This window comes from Heliangelus exortis, chromosome 16, assembly GCF_036169615.1.
Source record: "Heliangelus exortis chromosome 16, bHelExo1.hap1, whole genome shotgun sequence".
NCBI lineage: Eukaryota > Metazoa > Chordata > Aves > Apodiformes > Trochilidae > Heliangelus > Heliangelus exortis.
Window position 1 is genome coordinate 8,344,270 of NC_092437.1, and position 20,783 is coordinate 8,365,052.

A 20,783-nucleotide genomic window follows, 5' to 3' on the forward strand; every position below is an offset into this window, starting at 1 on the left:
CCTTATATCGAGCAAGGTCCCATTGTTTTTTTATTTTTCATTTTAAACTAACATTTTCCACATCTTCTGTTATTGCAATGTGTTAGAGCCATGGTGAGTGAAATCCCAGTCCTCCGAGATCAATATCAAAACTTCCATTGATTTCACATAATATATTCTTTTAAATTCAGTACAAATGCTCCACAGGAGTTGTCTATTTAAAATATGGATCTACTGTACAGGGCTGTCTGTCTCTCAGCTTGATACATACAACAGTGTGTTTAATAAATTCAATAAATTCAACCCACTGGTGTGGGTTGGTAGCATTATGTGTAACAAATGAAAATCTGTTGGTTATACTGAGCATATCAAGTGTAAAAGGAGAAAATTCATCAATGTAAATATCTATCTGTGGATCAATTGGTATCAATCTTGTTTAACAGTCTATTTCCTCAGGACACACTTTGGAAACAAAGAGCATTTCAAGCTGCTGGTTAAACAAACAAATATATAGAAGCTCTTTAGGCAGCAAGGGCGTGGATTAATCACGAGATAAAAATGGTCAAAGTTATGTTAAATACCCGTTAATTTATTTTATATTAGTGAATACAGAGTTTCTCTTGATATAACATGCCCTTAGTTTCTTTTAATGTAACATACCCTTGAAGTGCACAATGAGTAGAGATCTGTAAAACCATTATTTGCTTGCAGAGGAAAGGGCAAGGAAAGTGGTTAGAAAGGCAGAATTTGTCCCCTGACCTGCATGTCCAATAATTGTCCAAGGAGGAGGGTGATATCTCGGGCTCTGCAAGATTTTTTTTCTAAAGTTTGTATTATCCTTAGCTAAGTGAAACCCCCTAAAAACTATAAAAACAAAAGAAAACCCCAAGAGGATATATAACTAATTAGATCATGATATGCCGTTTATGTTAGCTACAACGTTAAGATTTTTTCTTGGCTGTCCTGTGCAAACTAGATCTCTTCTCAATCATCACAAAAAAAGAGAACCCTGAGCAGTACCATGGACACTTGGCATGATTGTATTCACAGGCTCAAGCTTGAGTAAATAATAAATGTTATACAAGCTCCAGGGTTTCTACAAGGTAAAAATGCCAGTAAAGTGACTAGTAAAATGAGACTGGTGTTGTGCAATGTTCTGTGGCAATTGCCTGGCCTCATTAGGTGCCATTGCTTCCTCCCTCCACCTCTGCTGGGTTTTCCAGGCTAGATCACCCTTCTCTACCCTCGGATGGCTCTTTACACTCTCAACAGCTTTGCAGGAGGGGAAATGTAATCTTCAGTTCACCATCGGGAAACTGAGGCACAGCCTCTGCTAAATTACAGAGGCAATCCATCTTTGACTGAACCTGGATCTTCTGAAAGTGCCCTGCTTCTCCAAATCAACAAAATCATTTCTTCATCAAGTGTTTTTACCAATCCGTTTGATTTTTCATAGATGAAGGAGGGGGTGGGGGTTGTTCTACGTGAGAACAAAAATAACTCTTAAAACTCACAACTCCATATATTCAAGGATCCTCACGTTTTTGCCTGGGTGCTGGTCCAGCTGGTTTGGGTGAGGATCAGGGGGGTTGAGGTGACTGCTCTGGAACAAACGGGAGCAAAGCAAAGCCGAGCCTCAGCTGAGCTGCGTTCTGCGGTCACCTCCAGGCACATGGGCTCTACCCCCAGTGTTCCACCAAACGCCAGCGGCCACCCAGCTGGGGCTTGGGGCTGTGCGTGATTAAACCGGAGTGCATTTTCACATGGGACCCAACAGGAGAAGAGGGGAGTAAAACTGAAAATTAATCCACCGTTTACATACACAGACAATTTTATACAGGAAAACAGTTTTCAAGTGGTGTTTTTTCGCTTGTTTCAGATTTTTCACATGAACTCTTTACAAATCTAAAGTTTTTATTTGCTGTTAAAAACACTACTGGCTTCATTTCGTCGGCTTCCCAGAAAGTGACACTCCAAAGAAATCTTTAAACAAATGAACCCACGCCAGGCGTAATTACGCGCCGTCTGGATCCGTTTTTAAAGCCCCTTTAACTTGCCCACACCACCAGGAGACCCCGGGCTCGTCCATTAGGACAATCACTGCTCTTTCCTTTTCCACCTTATCTAACAACTAAGGGGTGAATTAACATTGATTGTCCCGAGCTGCTGCTTGCTTTGGGAGGGGGACAGAAAGTTGTGGGGTTTTTTTTTTTGTTTTTTCTATTTATTTATTATTCGTTTTTTTTTAAAGGGGAAAAAAAAGTATTTAAAGCACAATATAAAAAGCGCAGGTGAGATAACAAAGGTATTGTCCCCCGCCAGCCTGGAAACTCGGGCTGCCGGCTTGTTTGTTTACTCTCAGAGTAGGCTCCTGTCCCCACCTCCCCACCTCCCCCCCTGCCCGGGGGGGGCTGCCCGGGGCGGCCCCGGCCCCGATCGCCTTTGTCGCCCATACGGGCGGGCCGGGCCGGGACTACATCGCCCAGCGTGCCCTGCTGCGCCCTGATCAATGGACCTTATTTGAATAATCTGTGAGCCCTTGGACTCAGGCCAATCAGCTGTCAGGGACCCATGATAAATCGCAATGCATTATTGATAATCATAATTACTCTGACATGCGCATTCCGCCCAATGGGGGTAATTTCCCAACTCTAGGAATTTGTTGTGAAGAGGAAAATAATTGCTACTATTTTGCTCCCGATGCTGGTGCACCATGTCGCGACGGAAGCAGGCGAAGCCCCAGCACATCAACTCGGAGGAGCAGTCCCCAGATGCTGCAAGTGGTAAGGCGCAAAGGCAGGCGCGGAGCCGCGGCGGGTCCCAACTTTCCTGATGCGCGGAGGGGGCGGCCGGGGCGGCAGCCGGGGGGCTTTTTCCACCCTCGTGCTTCAGCTGTCGCTCCTTTGCCCCCATCTCCCCGCGTCTTTTTTTTTTTTTTTTCTTTTTTTTTTTCTTTTTTTTTTTTTTTTCTTTTTTTTTTTTTTTGGCGTTTAAATCCCCGCGCCCCCGCGGAGCTCTAGCGTGGTGGTGTTCCGCGGGGCTGAGCGGAGCACTGGCCTCTCGGTATTTCCCCGGGGGGGTGGGAAGTGGGGGGGTTGGGGCTGGCTTTGGGCTTCTTCGAAGTGCGGCTCTGCGCGGAGTTGGCCGAGGGGTCCCTCGATCTGCGTGGCTGGGGGGCCCTCGATGCTCCGCACGCTCCCTCCACACCCTCCCTTGTCCCGCGGTGCTGCGCGGGCCTCGCTGCGCTCGGGGTGCAGTCTCACGGAGGGTGAACCCTGAGGCCTCCCTGGGGGTGTGTGTGTTAAGCCCTAGGGGGGGGAGGAGTGGGGGGGTGGTAATTGCGAACAATTTTCTCAAGGTTAGGAAATGGGTCGAGTTTGGTTTCCCCGATCTCTCCATTTAGCACTTTCTCGTGGTTACATGAGGATTTTTGGTGGGGCTGTTAAAAGAAAAGAGAAAAAAAAAATAGAAAAGCCCTCGGACTATTTTTGTTGGCGATCACAATCGCCCTGGACCTTTTGTAGCTTGACCTCCAGCCATCTTTGATTTCCGACTTCCTAAAATAACTCCGGTGAGCTAATGTGGGGTGTGCGTGAGCGCTTTGTATTTGGGTGGTGTGGGTGACTCTGCTACCGTGAATCGCTCTCCCTCCTTTTAGGGCATCTCGTAGCCGTTTGCTTCGATAAAGTAAGAGGAAAGTCTAAATTTGCTCTCAATTTATCCCTGAGGTCCTGGTGAAGGAGGGAGTACAGAGGAAGAGGTGGAGGGGGCACCCGCTTCTGGTGCCCCCCACGGGAGCCGGGTCGGGGTGCCGGAGCGTGCCCGGCTTTTTACTGTGGAGCAGCATTGCCATGGGGGGGGGCTGCCGGCTCCCGAGGCTCCCGTGCGGCTTCTGCCCCCTCCCTCTATGAACGCCCTTGGTGCCGGCAAAGCTCCCGCCGTGCTTATCCTGCTCCTAAACGAGAGTGGAGCGAGCAGGAGGGCACGTACCGGGTGGGGAAGGGGAGGATGGCGGTGTGCTGACCAGGGCTGAATTTGTTAAGGAGAGTTGGTGTGCCCAACGTCTCTGTATGCTCCCTAAGAAGTTTCTTGGGCTTCTCTTTCTTCCTAAGTGACTGGTTTTGAGTGGGGTTTTTCCATCCCTAGAACTGATCGATACCAATGCACATTAGAGGAGCTGCTTATTCCCAGCCCGCAGGAGGTTCGGGGTCTTAATTTTTTTCCTCCCCCCCTTCTCTTCTTTGAGTCGAAATGTGCAATTGTTGGGTCCGGTTAATGGTGACTTAAGAAACAGCAAGCTGGCCAGAAGGCAATAAATCCCATGTTTAATGCATGACTGTTTTCCTTTGTGCATATGGTTAGGTTGGGGGATGGAGGTGATGTTTCCACATGTAAATCTCTGCCCACTGCTGGAAAGCTACCTCCGGGCCTGCGCTGAAACAAAAGGGTTAATAAGTCCTGATGCGGCCTGCTCGGGGCGGGGGAGGTGTGCAGGGAGGGGAGGATCGCTACACACCGTGCTCTCCGGGGCAATGGCCAGCTGGTTTTTTGTTGTTGTTGTTGAGGCTTTTTTTTTTTTTTTTTTTTTCTCTCCCCCATTCCTTCTAACAACAAAACCCTGGATGAAAACCTCTCTAGGAGCCGAGGCAGCGATTGCAGAGGCTGGGGGGGGCACCTGGTGACGCTTTTGGGGCGTGGAGGGGGGGAACTCTCCTGTCGCCTTGGATCAGGCTGTCTTTTGTGGGTCGGCGGCCAGCGGCGGCCGGAGATGCTGGGGGGGAGCCCGTATACCGCGCTCCGCCGGGACCCCCGGGGGACAGCGGCGGGGGCCGGTGCTGATCACGGCACTGGAGCCCCGTCCTGTATCATCTCTGTTTCTACTGTCGGAAACTAAAAATTGCGGCTTCGGTGCCTCTTATCACCGTCAAATCTCTAAAGTAGCCTTGATACTCCTCTCTCCAGGTGTGCCCATAAATAACAAGTGATGAAGCTGCATAACAAAGTCGAAATAACCGCAGGGATTTGTCTGGGACATTATCAAGTATATACATAATCGTAATAATAAAATCAAGCCCTTATCTCCTCTTTTGCAAGTGTTCCTTTTTTGGCAAAGCGATTTGGGACCCACCTCTGTGAACAATGCGGCGTGTTAAGAAACGGTTCTGCTAACCTGGTGATCAATTAACAGGTCAAAAAATCAGCAGGTGGTCACTGGAGAATAATAGTACATAGTGAAAATTAGCATTCTCACAAAGAGGTTGAAAATGCCCATTGTGCTGGATTGCTGCCATTAAAAGTCTGATTCATTCTTAAAAATACAGTATAAAACTGCAACTTTTTCCCGTGGTAAAACTGAAGATTTCCTTTATTTAAATCTTCTGTTTCTGCTTTGAGCTCTGCAGAAGTGGAGGCATGGGAGGGGGGAGGAGGGGGAGAAAGAGATGGTTAAATAGGAAATCCAAGTTTTGTGGTGGTTTTCGTTATTTTCAATCAGTTGTAGGTGTCCCGAAGCTTCCCACGGGGAGGGAGGGCTTGGATTGCGGGCAGGGGTAGCATCCCCCGGGCTGCCCGGCCGGAGCGTAGCCGCGGTGCGAAGGGTGAGAGGGTGCCTGGGAGTCTGGGGGGTGGGAGCACCGGGGGGTAGGGGGAAGCGGGGAGCGATGCCCGGCTTGTTTTTCCTTTTACGTAAGTGAAACATTATATTGGTTGTAGTGATGAAGCCCTTTAGCGGGGCTCGGCGGCATGTGACGTTTTGACAGAGCTGCTGCTCTAACCTTTGCCTCCATCTGCTTGCTGTGGGTGGTAAGTTGATGTCAGGCTTACAATTAGGACTCTCATGCAATTGACCTTGGCAGCGGGGTTTGTGCCGTTTAGCTTGGTCTTAAACACTGTACTAGTGTTAAGTGTGGTCCGGGGCCGCCGCCTTTACAGCTGGGGCGGTGGGAGGACGGCCGCCGCGGAGGCTCCGCCGCCGAGCAGGTAGGGCCGAGGGCGGTGGCCTCTGCTGCTGCTGAGGGGAAAACTCTGCGCTTTTTTTGCTCTTATTTCTGGAGCTAGTTTGAGGACTCGCCCTTTGCTTTCAAGCACTCATCGTACTAAGTAGTGTCTGGGTAGCTGTTGAGCTCAGGTGGATGCGGGGGGGGTGGGGGTGAGGTGTGCGGGGTCGTCCCCGCCGCGCTCCCCGGGGTGGCCCCGCCTGGCAGCACCGCCCGGGGCGTTGGGCAGAGGCGGCAGCGCGGGCCGTGAGTGCCCTCCACCGACCGCAGCGGGACGGGACGGGACGGGCCCGCCGCAGGCCTCGGCCGGCAGGTAACGGGCAGGGGGGTCATAACGGGGTTCGTCACGGCAGCTTCCACTGAGCCCTAATTGTCAGCCCGGTGTAAGGACCCGGCAGGGTGATGGAGCGGGGGCCTCGCTCTGCCAGCTGCAGCCAGAGCCATGTCCTCTGCTGGAAGCCACTGCCTCTCATCTTAACTTTTCCTGCGGGTTTGAATTTATTTTTTTTTTTTTTCCTCTTTTCCTTACAAGCGTTTATGCACAATAGTTTATTCTGTCCTTGGCCAAGTATGTCGCTCCAGTTGGCAGATAATCAAAAGGGTGAATTGGTACTTAGTGTAAAAAATAAAGGAATTTAAAGCTTTTAGAGAGAAACCTGTAAGCAAGAGAAATCCTAATTGTTAGGTGTAACACGTTTCAGGCTCATTCTTGAGTAGAAAAAAATGCTGCTGGTAAATTCAGTGCAGAAAACATCAAGGCCTGTGGAATAGTTCTGTAAGTAAGCAGTTTATTATTAAAGGAAGTAATTTTATTATTAAAGGAAGTTTATTATTAAAGGAAGTAATTTTATCATAGTTACAGTTAAACAAAATGCTTTAAATTGTGTTTTGTAGTGGGAGAAGAAGGCAATTTTTGGACAGTTTAAAGTTCTTGGAAGCCCTAAGTTTGCAGCTGGGAACAGTGAAAAAAAATTTTGGGAAAGAACGATGCCTGAGAGCAGCAGAGGTTTTCACGCCTAGGACTGGATACTTGCTGATCCTTCATGAGTTAATTTTAACCGTGGAAGTGCATGGCTGTGTTAAAGTAAAAGAAGTTGATCAAATGTAGTCGGTAGAAAAAGTAAGCTCACCAAAGGTAGTAAAGTCTTAGAGGGACGGAAAAAAAACTGACCAAAAAAATGAGGGGTGAGGCTTGATCTGACCATTTACTCCCAATTCAAGTGACATATAATTTTATCACAGTTGGAAAAAAATAAAAGTCACTGATTGCTTGTCTACCACTCATCTGAGCAGCACCCTTTCTGAAATCACATCAAATGTGACAAGACTTTACTCTTTCACTGTTTGCCTCAAAGAAAAAATTTAATTCGAGCTGTGTGGATTTTATCAGTCTTCCTTGTCGATGACCGCCTTGTCCTACACAATAGTGAATTTTTTCCATCCATTTGCCCGTGATTCAATCTAACCCCCCTGCTGGGTTTACTGCATTCTTCTAACTTATTGGATAACTAGATGCTGAGAGATAACATTCCTGAAATTCGGGGGTGGGGAGATAAAAAAAACAGTAGAAGTCCTATCCCTGGGAAGCCTTTGGAGAGGGTTAAGTGAAGTGCACAAGCAATTGTTGTGGCAGGGCTCTGCTCCTCGGCAAATCCTGGTACAGTATGTGGAGAGAGCAGGCTGTGCAGAGAGGCTTTTGCAGAGGACACCCCCTCCTTTCAGGCCATTAAACTCATGTCAAGGAGAACTGCTGGCGGGAGTTGGGGGGGGGGGATGAGCGAGCCAGAGGGGTTTTGGTAAATGAAGTGCTCTGATTGCAGGCGCTTGGTGCTCTATGGGGCTAGGGAGAGGATGTAGCTTGAAATCGAGATAAAGAGACTCAGAAAAGCTGTTGGGTTTTTAAAGAAATAATAAATCGGTCCTGGGTTATTCCAGCTACTATGCAACAACCAAGTGTAGTGCTTTTATTCTCTGTATCTTAGAAAAACCTTTTTTGAGGCAGGAGAAGCTATTTTATTCGCTTCTTCTAAGGTGTGGGGGGAAAATAAAGCATAACTCTTCTTGTCATGCAGCAGTAGGTACAAGCTGGGAGTTTGATGTTTTTGGAGTTCTGAGTTCGTGCCTTACTGTCAGGGGAACTGGAAAGTAAACTGTGTGACAGTGGCAGTGAGAGCGGGCAGGGCTGCTGACCTGCCTGCTGCTGCCAGACACAGGGGTTTTAAATTTAAGTTCCCTCTGGAACTCCTCAGAGTTGTGAAAATTGAGAGTATAAGCTGTGTTGGAGTTTAGAAAAGGAGCTTTGATTTTAGTGTGTCCTGATACAGAAAAAAAAAAAAAATAGAAGGAACTATTCATGAAAGGGAGAGAAATGAGATAAAGCTGTTTAGAGGTAAAATTTGAGGGCTTGTCTAGATGTAGTTATTCTGCAATATCTCCTTGGGGATTGGCAGCAGTCTTTCGTGCAGACATTTCTAATACATTGGAAAAATTTGTCATGGCCATTGTGGAGGTGCAGGCTGCAGGGTAAAGTGCATGTGCTCACAGTGGAGAGGCTGGAAGAAGAGCTTTGTGCTTTCTGAAGGAAATCGTGAGGTTTTGCAACATGGAGAAACGGTATAGTTGAGCCTGGGAGATTCTGCTGTTAAGCTCCTAAATACAAAAGGATTTGGAAAAGAGGTTTTTGATGTTTTAGCCTATTCTGTGAAATACTCATTGGATAGACAGAAATAGTTAAGAAAGTAGGCAAGTAAAGACCTCTTGAGTTCCGGTACAGAGTAGTTATGGAAACCTCTTCTTTAGTGCTTGCTTTCCCCATAATATCTGTTTAGACTCTTGCAAAGATGAGTTAAAAACCCCAAAACTGTTCTTGACCTCAGTTGACCCTATTTATTGACCAGGTTCTGAATCATGTACTTACTGTACTTGTCAGCAGACTGGATTTCTTTGTATTACTTTCTCATAGAGTTAAATCAACTTTAAAGGCATCAATGTGATGTTTGGGCTGGTATATGTATGCTAAAACTATCTTTTCAATATTGTTTCATTGACTTGTGAAAGTTGTTGGGTCTGAAGGAGGGGGGGAAAACTATTTCACTGTTCAGATATGAGGACTCCAATAGTTTTTGATTGTAGCTGTGCTGAGAACAACTTTCCTTCCTGTTCAAGGACTTTTAATCCTGGGGTGTATGGGATGAACAGAATTGCGCACATACAGAATTGGATTTATTGCTCTGTAGGCCATAGGGTAACAGGCCTCATGTTTGCATTTTAAAATTGATCAAGTTTGGCTTTTTTTAAATATTCACATGCACTTTCCATCAATCAACATTAACCATTGAAGTTAATTTTTTTTAATATACATCTTCAACACTGTTTACAAAGGGCAAGGTTTGCAAAATCCCCCTGAGCTTCACACTGCCTCAAAACAGTCAACATGTTTGAGCTGTTGGTTGGATGTGCTTCCCCTCCACCCTGCCATATACAGGATATACATATGTATCAGATGTGTGGTTCAGTTACACCTTTAAAATGGAAGCCACAAATAGCTCCTGTGCTTGCAGAGTAAGATGTTGTGGGCTAGTAACATGGAGCCAGAGATGAGTTGCTGGAGGTGCAAGACCTGAATAGGAGAGATCTTGCAATACAAACTCTCAGTTGTGGTGGAGGGGTCTGCAGTCTGTCCCGATAGGCAGGTGGGAGGTTATGTGCTTGGTTACTACACCCTTGGCACACCCATGAAAGTGGGAACAATTTATGAGTTACAGGACATTTCACCTGGTGGGAGCTGTAAAACATCTGCAATCCTCTCAGCTCTATGAGCCCTAATTTTTACCTCCAGAGAACTCCTGCCCCCCGCACCCCTTGTGCTTTCGTCTCTTGAGCTGGGTGTGAGTTGGTGTTTGAAGGATGGCTACACTGAGCAATAACATCCTGTTTTGGTTTAGAATTCTTCTTAACCTCTCTTTCCTTTCTGATAGTTCCCTGCATAGTATTGCTTGTTTGGTTGGTTTTGGTTTGTTTTGGATTTTTGTTTTTTTTTTTTTTTTTTCTGCATTCAAGTTATGCTCAGTGTATTCTCTTGGGCAGTGGTGGAGGAAGGGCAGGAGTGAACTTGCAGACCAGCTTTGCTTTTCCTCTCCCTAAAATGGGGTGAGTTGCAGATGCAGATAATCAGGGTGTCCTCAGTGGGTCTGAAACAACTTCATTTCTTTTGCAAGGACTTATTGATACTCTAATGAATGATCATCAGTACCAATGTAGGCTCATACCTGTGTGGGGGCTCTGTGAGTTATTCACTACTGTGGCTTTTCAGAGGTTCACAAAATAAGTTTGTGTTGCTCAGTGTTACAGTTTTGTGTCTTCCTCAAGTTGTGTTCCTTTCCAGCTGCTTTGCAGGTGTTAGCTGCCACACTGCACTCCTTTTTTTACCTGTTTAAAGGGACTTGGAATAAACCTCCTCCCTTTTGGCCTTCTGACTTTCCTTTTGTATTAGTAGTGTTTTTATTAGATCTGAGATGCAGATTTCTTTAAGGCTACAAATGAATTGCCAGCAAAACAAAGATCTGAATTTAGATTATTCTGCAAACCTGATTCCAGTGTCTAGTATCTTTACTTGCAATTTGGGTGAAGTCAGGAATCTTAATTATAGGAAGTAGTCTAAATTTAGCTATTAATAATGTGACTTTCTTTTATTTTAAGGGAGTCCACAAGACGTCCCAGGTGACGGAGATGGTGAAATGAGTTCCAAAAGGTGCCGCACGGAAGAAACAAAAATCTGTGAGAAATGCTGTGCAGAATTCTTTGATCTCTCTGAATTTCTTGAGCATAAGAAAAATTGCACTAAAAATCCACCTGTTCTAATCATGAATGACAGTGAGGGAACAGTACCCCCTGAAAGCTTCTCTGAAGCTTCTCTAGGGAGCTTTCCAAGTGATCGCATGGATAGCAGGGCACGCAAGGACATTCAGGCAAAGGGCTGCACTGGTTCTGTGGAAAAGAGAGAAGGAAAAATGGATGCCGAGTCAGTAGGAGGAATGTACCTCAAAATAGAACCCCCCGTCGTGCCTGCAGCTCCTGGGCTAAGCTATCTACCAAAATCCAAAGTACCAAACACTAATGTGACTTTGCAGACGATACGTGGCACTAAAGTGGCTGTGAACCAGCGGACCTCCGATGCCATTGCTTCTTCAGCAGCCAGTTTTAATGCTATCCCCATGATCCTGGAACAGCTCGTGTGTCTGCAGCAGCAGCAGCTCCAGCAAATTCAGTTGACGGAGCAGATTCGCATTCAGATTGCCATGATGGCTCCCCATGCCCTGCATCCTTCTATAGCAGCTGCTACTGATCCCCTAAAAGCTCTGGGCGCTCACATGTCTCAGCAACTGTCGGCTGCCGTTGCTTTGATCGGACAAAAAGCTGGAAGCCAGAGCCTATCGCTGGAATCCTTGAAGCAAGGAAAACTACCTCATTCTAACACTGGTGTTGCAGCTGCCAGCTCGCTGGCTGCTGGGCTCTCCTCCTCCTTCCCCCTGAAGCCCGAGGCCAGCCGAAGCCTCCCCGGCTCCATTTCTCGGTTCCCGAATCCTTTGCTACCTCAGTCCTCCAACTCTGTCATCTTCCAGAATCCGCTTTCGGCTGTTTCTGCTGTAATAGATTCCTCAAAGAAGGGGAAGGGAAAACCTCCCAACATCAGCGTGTCTGAAAGCAAACCGAACGCAGAGGAGCCGTTCTTCAAACACAAGTGTAAGTTCTGCGGCAAGGTCTTTGGCAATGACAGTGCCCTGCAGATTCACCTCCGTTCCCATACCGGCGAAAGACCCTACAAGTGTAACATTTGTGCAAACCGCTTCACGACCAAAGGAAACCTTAAAGTGCATTTTCAGCGTCACAGAGACAAATACCCCCACATAAAGATGAATCCTTACCCAGTTCCTGAGCACCTGGACAATGTTCCCACTAGCACTGGAATCCCATACGGGATGTCTGTGCCACTGGATGAATCTAACCTAGTTGTGGATAGCAAACCTCTCCTAACAACCCTGCCTACCTCTGTGGCCACCAGTGCAACTCAGACCGTCTCCAGCCTAGCAGGCATTAAGGAGTCTCTGCCTGGTACCTTCTCAAGTGACCTGCAGTCAAGGCCTTCTCCAGAAAGTGAAGGTGGCTCTTCCTCATCAGGGGCAGTTGGTCATGAATCAGGAACAGAGCAGAGCTTGAGTTCACCACAAGCTAGCTGCAGCGTGAGCATCTTCCATGTAAGTGGGTCAAACGAGCAAGGCTCAGAAACATCAAAGCTTCAGCAACTCGTTGAAAATATTGACAAATCCACTGCTGACCCCAATGAGTGTCTGATCTGTCACAGAGTGCTGAGCTGCCAGAGTTCACTCAAAATGCATTATCGCACTCACACTGGAGAGAGGCCATTCAAGTGTAAAATCTGTGGCCGTGCCTTCTCCACTAAAGGGAACCTTAAAACTCATTATGGTGTCCACCGGGCCAATACTCCTTTGAAGATGCAACATTCGTGTCCTATTTGCCAGAAGAAGTTTACAAATGCAGTCGTGTTGCAGCAGCATATCCGTATGCACATGGGGGGACAAATACCCAATACACCGATGCCAGAGAACACTTGTGACAATAGTGATGTGGATCCTACTGCAGCTGAGAAGAACGGAGACATCAGTCGTCCAGATGAGACTATAGAAAGCATAGAGATGGAAGAGGACCTGGACTCTCAGGATGGCCCCAGGAGTTCTTCAAAGCCTCCTACTCCATATGATGCACAATCAGAATCACCAGCCACCACAGCCACCTTCTCTGGTATTGCAGCACTGGAGAATCAAATGAAGATTGTCAGCTCTGCTTTGAACTTGCAGCGGCAAAGCAGCTTGAAGTCCAGTGACAATGGCTCAGCAGAAAGTGATGGCATGACAAATGATTCATCTTCTGTGGCAGGAGATCCAGATTATCAGAATGGCAGGAGCCCTGCTGCATCCGAGTCTGCATCAATCCAGGCTCTGTCCCCAGCCAACAGCCAAGCTGAGAGCGTAAGGTCAAAGTCACCTACCTGCAATAATCAAGATGATACAGGCGCGGGCAGTAAATCGGAGGGTCCTGAAAATGCTTCCGGAGAAATGGAAGGAGTCATCGGTGCTTTGGATTTAACTTACGGCAATATTGGTCGAAAGGTTATTAAAGAAGAACCTGGGTTACACTTTGTGAATGGAGAATATGGTGAGTCATGTGAAATGCTGGCAGTAACTGGGGGTGGGGTAGTAGGGCTGGAGGAAACCCATCTCTGAAAGGACCAACTGAAGTAAAAAAACCCCTTCAGCTTTCCCCACCTTCTTGTCCTCTGTTAGGATAGGGACCTGTGCCCTGCCAAGTTTTCCTGACTCAACCACACTTTAAAAATTTAAAGACTTAAGTACTGTTCTCCCTTGCTAAGTGGTGAGCAGAAAGGTCCTTAAAATAAACAAACCCTAGGCACTTGCTGTCTTTCATGGGCTCACCTGATACCTCCCTATAGCTCTCAGAGAGAGACATGCATGTGTTTCATGGATAACTGCTGCTTAACCCAAAAATGTGGCATTGAAACTCTGGAATCTTTTGTGAGGGTTTTGAGCTTTTTCACACTGAGGCTAGCAGTGCTGGTCAGAAAGTAAGATTTTTTAACTAGGCTCACCAACACCAACAGTGATGAACCAAATTGTTTCTCAGCAGTTTGGAAGCAGAAGGAGGTTGGGATCAATGTTATCTTTGCTTTCTTTCCAGGTCGAAGTGGTATTCCAGCTGCTTTTGTTAGAGCCCCACCAGCCCTCATAAAAATGGAGATGCCCAGTGAGCGTCCCATTAGCACTAGCCATTTCATTGGCCCACCAGCTCTCTCTCCTGGTGTTGCCCCTCTCCTTGTGCCACGACCAAAATTCTGCCGTCCTGCCAAACAGCACATCTGCACTACGTGTGGGAAGAACTTCTCCTCTGCCAGTGCCCTTCAGATTCATGAACGGACCCATACTGGTGAAAAGCCATTTGCCTGCACCATCTGTGGGAGAGCCTTTACAACAAAAGGAAATCTGAAGGTAAGGCGTCTCCTAGGTTGTGATTTCTGTTGTTGAGGAAAGTCATACCAGAAAGAAACTATTGCTAATATTTTTCCTGCCTTTTGGAACAGCTTTGACTTTCATTTAGTTCCTTAAAAGGTTACCTTGTACTTCTGACTCGCCTTCCTGAGTGCCTTGATGCTAAACAGTGTACTGAGATCACCCACAGAAATCTTTACTGCTGTCATTGACTTTCTTTTATGGATGGTAGGGAAGGCTTAGCCTTTACTAAGCAGATTCATTTATTTTCATTTGGATTTGGATGTATCCAAGACATGAACATTTCACTGGATGCTACAAAATGATGCTTACAGACTACACACATGGCACTGCACTGCTAGAAACGCCATGGATGAGGGGGGATAAAACTGAGAAGATAATCTTCAGATGTCACAAAATATTAAGGGATTTTGTCAAAAGCACCTGCTGAAGTGCAAGTCTGCTCTTATTATTGTCAGAGTAATCATTTGCTCTGTAAGGAACTTGCAGCTCTCTCACTCTCTCAGAGGCTTCTGTGAACCTCTGAACCCATGAGAACCTCTTCAGGCTCTTCAGTCCTCTTGCATAAATGCTGTTGTGTAGAGAAAGTACTCTGCAGTCACTTGCTGGAAGCACTAGCAGTATTTTTGTGGTGTGGAAGATTTTGGCTAAAGGGTAACCTTCCAAATTACTTGGTGAGTTGTTTTGTGGATTGGGTTCTTTTTGTGTGTGTGGTTTTGTTGTTTTGGGGTTTTTTTCATGAGCTAGGTGGGTTTTTTTGTTGTTTTTTGGGTTTGTTTTCAATATAGCATGGTCACAGAAAGTAATGTGGCTTTTTTGGGGAGCACCACACCATAAGTAAGTGTAAAAACCCAGCCCTACAAGCACTTCAGCAGTTGACGTGGTGATGTCAGGCAGTAGAATGACTGAATCTTACGCATGCCAGGAGGAGAACAAAGAGAGAAGAGCTCACCAGCATAAATGCTTACCTGGATGCAAATGGAGCATGCATGGTTTCTTTTGGGCAACAGGCAAAGTAGAACTTGGGTATACCATAGAAGAACTGCTGCAATATTAATGATTCTCTACTTTCTTCCCCTTTCTGGAAGGTCCATGTAGGAACTCACATGTGGAATAACTCTGCCAGGCGGGGAAGGCGGCTTTCAATTGATAACCCGATGGCTCTGCTGGGCAATGATCCCAAGAAGGTATCTGAAATGTTTCCCAAGGATATGATGCCTCCTTCAGTGAGCATTGACCCCACAGTATGGAATCAGTATGCAGCAGTACTCAGCAATGGCATAGCAATGAAGACTAACGAGATCTCGGTGATCCAGAGCGGTGGCTTACCTGCCCTTCCAGTCACTATTGGGGGAGGTTCAGCAATAAATACTGCTACAGTCTCCAAAATAGATGGGACCCAGTCTGGGACTGGATCTGATACAGAGAAGGCCAGTGGTGCTGCTGCAGACAATGTGCCAAAACACCAGTTCCCTCACTTCATGGAGGAGAACAAAATTGCTGTTAGTTAAAAACTCTAGTGAAGCTGACGTACAGAAAGAACAAATATATATATACGCAAACATATATTTTTAAGAGATTCCACTTCAGCCTCCTATTTTCCTATTGACGTGCAAATGATTTTATGGTTGTCTTTGTAAGAGTTGCCCAGAGTACAATCATGATATTGCTTTGCAAATAGTAAATAATAAAGAATAGGATTTCCTTCTATTTGGAAAGATGCGGGTCTTGCAAAGTAGTTCTTACGTGTGACTTTAATGTGTACAGCCTTACAGAAGTTTCTGCAACTTGAAATTCCAAAGGTTAGAATATTTACCTCTTTGTTTAGGAGTGAAATTATTGGGGGTTTTGAATAGAGTGGAAACAACCTACTGTTGATGGAAAAGCTTCTATTTACTGATGAGAAATTAAAACTATTAATGCGGGTAAATATCCTAGAATGTCTGCCACCCTCTTAGAAATAGTTTTTCTGTTTGGATTTTTGGCTCTGTGTGGTTTCTGAATGTACTTTTTACTATAATGGCTATAAAAACTACATTTTTTTTTTTAATTACTTTTTTGCCTCAGAAATTCTATGAAAAAGAAAGTTGCTGTTTTTCTTTAATCACTGCTCCTAGGGAATTAATCCTCTGTATTGTTAACTGCTGCTTATTTAATACTACTACTAGGACAGCCCTTCAAGTATAGTGCCAAAACTACTTCCAAAGATGCAGTTTTTCCTAGATGTTTTATTTCAATACCGAGAGCCCCAAGCAAGCATGGGTGGGTATGTATATACTTTTTTTTTTTCTCTCTTGAAAGGGAAGACTTGCCTTAGGAAGTCAGGTCTAAAAGCTCTGCAAGGAATCTCGGGTGACTGTTGCAATTAGGCATGGGAACTGGTTTCCTTAGCAAGAGATGTGGTTTTTTGTTTTGTTGTTTTTTTCATTTGGATAATTTAGAAGATCAGTCTGTGTAAACCTGTATTTAAATATGAAGTATTCATGCTTAGGTTAAATGTTTTGTGGGTTTTTGGATGACATTCCTGCTTTGGTCATTAAGTTTCTTGGTGGTCTGTGAACTTGCATTCTACCAAACTGGTAATTAATGATCCATGTGTATTGTATGAAGGTTGTTGGGATAGTCATCTGGATTCTAAGTTATCTACCTCATTTTTTCCTTTTGTAGCTGTAGTGTCTATTTTTCTATTAATGACCACTGTAATGAACTGAGATTCAAGCAGATGCTTCCATGCACTATCTGAAACCAAAACCTGATGTATTAGTGGAAGCACCTGAAGACTTACTGGATTGACCTTTCACTATTCCTCTTAATGTCTGCTGGAATTATGTGTATGGTGGGATCTAAACCAGACTGGAAAGTGTGTTTGGTATGGACAGACTGAGCGATGGAAAGAAGTCTTGTTGTTGACTGCAGGAAATCTTCAAGTCCAGTCTCCGATGTGGAAGGCCCCAAAAATGCAGATTACCAAAAGTTTGTGTAATGTTGTTGCACCTGATTCTTGCTTATGATCTCTGTATGCCGAGTTGTGCCTTTCCTGCTGGACTTGTAAGTAAGAACATACCAGTACCTGTTTACACTGTAAAATGGATATTGTTACATAGACCATGCAAAAGGCATCCCAATTGTCAAGTTTCTGCATTGTGAATGTATGACTTTTAAGAACTCTGTAGTTTTGAGTATCTACTGCTGCGTTTTTGTTGACATTTTTGAGAATAAATTTTGGGATGGCTTTTTCACACTTAGTGCTTAACTTTTTCTGGCTCCTGAAGAGCAAGGTCAATAAGCAGCGTGCTGTCTCTACTGACTTTCTAAATCCATGGTCTAGGATTGTGCTTCAGTTTGTTACTTAAAACAACAGAAACCAGGCAGTAGCGGAGAAGCCTCTAGAATTGGGAACAGGTGGGGTTTGATACACAGGTAGTGTCAGGAATGTTGATTCCCACACTAAACCAGAATGACAGTAATATGTGCAGTATTTTCTGTACTGTGGTCACTCTAGGAAGGAAAAAGGACACAAAATCAGCCTGAAGCTGATGGTTGTATAGAATAAATAACTGCCCCTGAAGAGCAAAACAAAACAGTTCTGAAAACAGCCCTGATACAATGGAAAAAGTGTTGAGATTCTGGTACTCACAACCTAAACAAGCAAATCTGTTTTTCAATCAGGAGGTAACAGAGGAGTAAAATGATGCAGAACCAGTGTGCTCTTTGGTGAATGGGTGCTGCCCAGTCATGGGTCATACTGCACAAGGGTCATTTATACTTAGGAGTGGAAAAAAGATGGAAAGGAAACACTTGCTCTACCACAAGCTCTTCAGGAATGGAAAAAGAAGGGGGGGAAAGGCAGGACCTGGTGTGGGGGTGGTCCAGGAAGGCAGGCAAAATAAACTGGAGCAGAAGGAAAGGTAACAACACATGGTACATGTGTGAGAGGTGGAAAGCATACAACACTTAAATAGTCTACACAAAGACTGTTTTTAAAAACAGCACTATGGTTCAAGGAGGCAGAATATTTGCTGCAGAAGAAATTGTGAACCTTTGCTGTTAAGGGGAACAAAGGAATTGCAATCTGAACTGCAATGGATGAGTATAGCAAGAGATCTCTCAGTTGTGGTAAGTTAAAAATAAACTATCCTTGTGCCAGCAGGGATATTGTTCTCAATCTCTTAGATTATAACCTGCTTGGAGAGCTGTGGTGCTCTGGGTGCACGGATAGGCTTGCTGCCACAGCTACTGCTCTTTGGGATGGATCTGGCTGGTTCCTTACACAGGTGGCATTGGGGCCCCTATCTGGGAAATCTGCTCTCCAGCATGGGCCAGCTGTGGATATTTTGAAAAAGTGGCCTGGCTTCAAAAGCCCCTGGGATAACAAGCCTGCTCTCCACTGATGATGCTATGAAAATACCTCAGCAGCAGGAGAAAAAAAGTTTTTGCTAGCAAGAAGCCTTGGTGTAGTATCTGTTGATTTCTCCTCATCCAAGTGGCTCCTGCAGCATAGAGCTGCCCTATTCAGGTGCTTGAGCCTGACTGTGCTGGGCAGACAGCCATGAAAATGAAATGATGGGACCTGGCACAGGGTCACTGCAAGGCTCTACTCTGGGCCATGGTCCCGAGTTCTGGCCGTGCCCAAAGCTCCATCTCTCAGCTCAGTGACCAGGCAGCTCCAGGCTGGAGTGTAGCAGGATCCCTGGCTTGCTGCGGGCAAGTCACGGATCTGATTACAATACTTGAAGAATGGTAGGAGCTATTTGGCAGGCTGTGCCGTAGGGGTACTGCTGCTGGAGGGGAGAAGTGTTGCTGGAGCCAGCAGGCCTGAGGATCCACTGCTCCCTGATGTACAAGAGATGAACCAACGCCTTCTGAAACAGCCTGGTGGAACTCATGGGCACAGGTTACAGTAACACAGCACCTGACAATTGAAAAAGCTGTTTCTCTTCCTCCCTATGCTGAATTAGGAACAAGTTTACCGAAGGTAATACAGCCACATGGGTGTGAGAGCAGAGTATGTGCACTGTCTCTGCTCATTAGCTTCTCTTCTTGCCCAAAGGACTTTCCTGTCTTATTTGTTATTGCTTCATTTGCTCATCACACAGAGGATTTGCCCAGGCTGTTGCTTTTTTATAAGTAGCATATTCACTTGCATGAGTTAAGGTAAAGGCTGACACACTTGAAATGTTAAATTTGAACTTCAAAGTTGAAAAAAAAAAAAAAAAAAAAAGGTGCATTATGTTACCTTAATGTATTGGCTCTGGTCCTCTAAAGAAACATTTTTCTTGACACCTCCCCCCCTCCTTTCTGTTCAAAACTTTCCAAAAAATTGGGAACTTTGAGGAGGGGAGTTTGAAAACCAGGTAGATAACGAGCTCTCAAGCTGAGCTCCATGAGGCTGATTGCCTTTGCAGCAGCTGGCAGTGAGGAGCTGGGAGCTGAGAAATACAACCTGGATCAAAGTGTAAATGACCACTGAACCTGGATCTGCAGAGGGGAAAGGACCTGGCTGAGGTGCTTGAGCGGATGGGAGGACAGAGAGAGGCTAAAACAGGAAAAGAGATGAGTATTGTATTAATTTTTAGGTTTTTGTTGTGAAAAAAAAATTGTGTTTACTGCAGGGTTTGCAAGACATTTGGTATCAGGAAAGATGATGGTTTCCATTTGCAAAATAAAACCAGAAAGCTGCCTTAGTATTTGTGTGGTCCCGTGAGGTCACTGCTATAGTGCTGAGGCTTTCTCTGTACCTTTTAGTGTTGAGTGCTCAGACCAGAGGGCTTTCTGATGTTTCTATGCTTCTACTTACATGGGCTCAGTGGCAAATATGATTAAAAGCTGATAATAAGATACCATTTTTATTAAAGGTTATCTGAAAAATGCAAACAAAAAAAACCTGAAAAAACCCTCTGGTTTATGAAAATAAAGCCACGTGAGGGCCAGAAGCACAAAACATTGTGTTTGGAACAGAAAGGTGATGCAGGAGGAATATATGTGATAAATAAATACCTTGCAAATAACCTGTATTCTTAGTGTAGTAATCTAGACTATGTCCAGAAACCTTTTATTCATATTGTCATGCAAATTCCTCTGAATAGGCTTAAAAGCTCTTTACAGTTCTGTAGAAACACTTTGCAATATTCTAGAAAAAAATGTCTCCATGCAGCCTAGATGTTCAGAATATCAAGCATATATATATTTTTTTTCTTTGTTTGTTTTTCACACACTTGATTGTTTCCATTAAATTATTTTGATACCCATGTCCTTAAAATTCAACACACATTCAGGTGATTTGCTGATTTGGGCTACCTAAATCCCCTTTCATAATAAATGTACTCTAATGGATTTGGAAAAAAATTAAAAATTTCCTCATTATCTATTCTTCTTTTTGCTCATAAATTCTTTCAGCCTTAGCTGACAAAATAACCACTTTATGTAGGGGGAGGAGGAGGTGATAAACTGTGTAACAAATACCATTTTATTCTCAGTTTATAGCTTTACATTTTTTATCACGTGCAGGATAATAGCACAGTCATTTCAAGAGCTAACAAATGTGAGTTTGTCTGGAAAGTTGCACCTTTTTCTTACATTTGATAGCTGTCCTAGATGAATGACAGTTTGACTATTATGGGTTTGAAAACTGGGTATGGGAGGGTTGTTTTCATTTTGATCTGCAACATATAATTGTAAGGAAGAAAAAGATCCTATACAAAACCAG

General features: G+C 45.0%; 1 protein-coding gene across 3 annotated transcripts; it reads left to right on the top strand.

The window, feature by feature from the left end:
* The first annotated feature begins 2,518 nt into the window (after positions 1-2,518).
* Positions 2,519-17,318, top strand: SALL4 (spalt like transcription factor 4). Of its 3 annotated transcripts, XM_071759401.1 has the most exons (6): positions 2,519-2,762; positions 10,674-13,208; positions 13,749-14,056; positions 15,166-15,264; positions 16,246-16,343; positions 16,745-17,318. In XM_071759401.1, exons 1-6 carry the CDS (start codon positions 2,693-2,695, stop codon positions 16,818-16,820), a joined length of 3,186 nt encoding a protein of 1,061 aa, XP_071615502.1. In that variant the 5' UTR covers positions 2,519-2,692; the 3' UTR covers positions 16,821-17,318. The 3 variants fall into 3 exon arrangements, with proteins under 3 accessions (XP_071615502.1, XP_071615501.1, XP_071615500.1); XM_071759400.1 differs by having other exon boundaries at positions 2,520-2,762; positions 16,246-17,318; XM_071759399.1 differs by having other exon boundaries at positions 2,523-2,762; positions 15,166-17,318.
* The last annotated feature ends 3,465 nt before the right edge of the window (positions 17,319-20,783 follow it).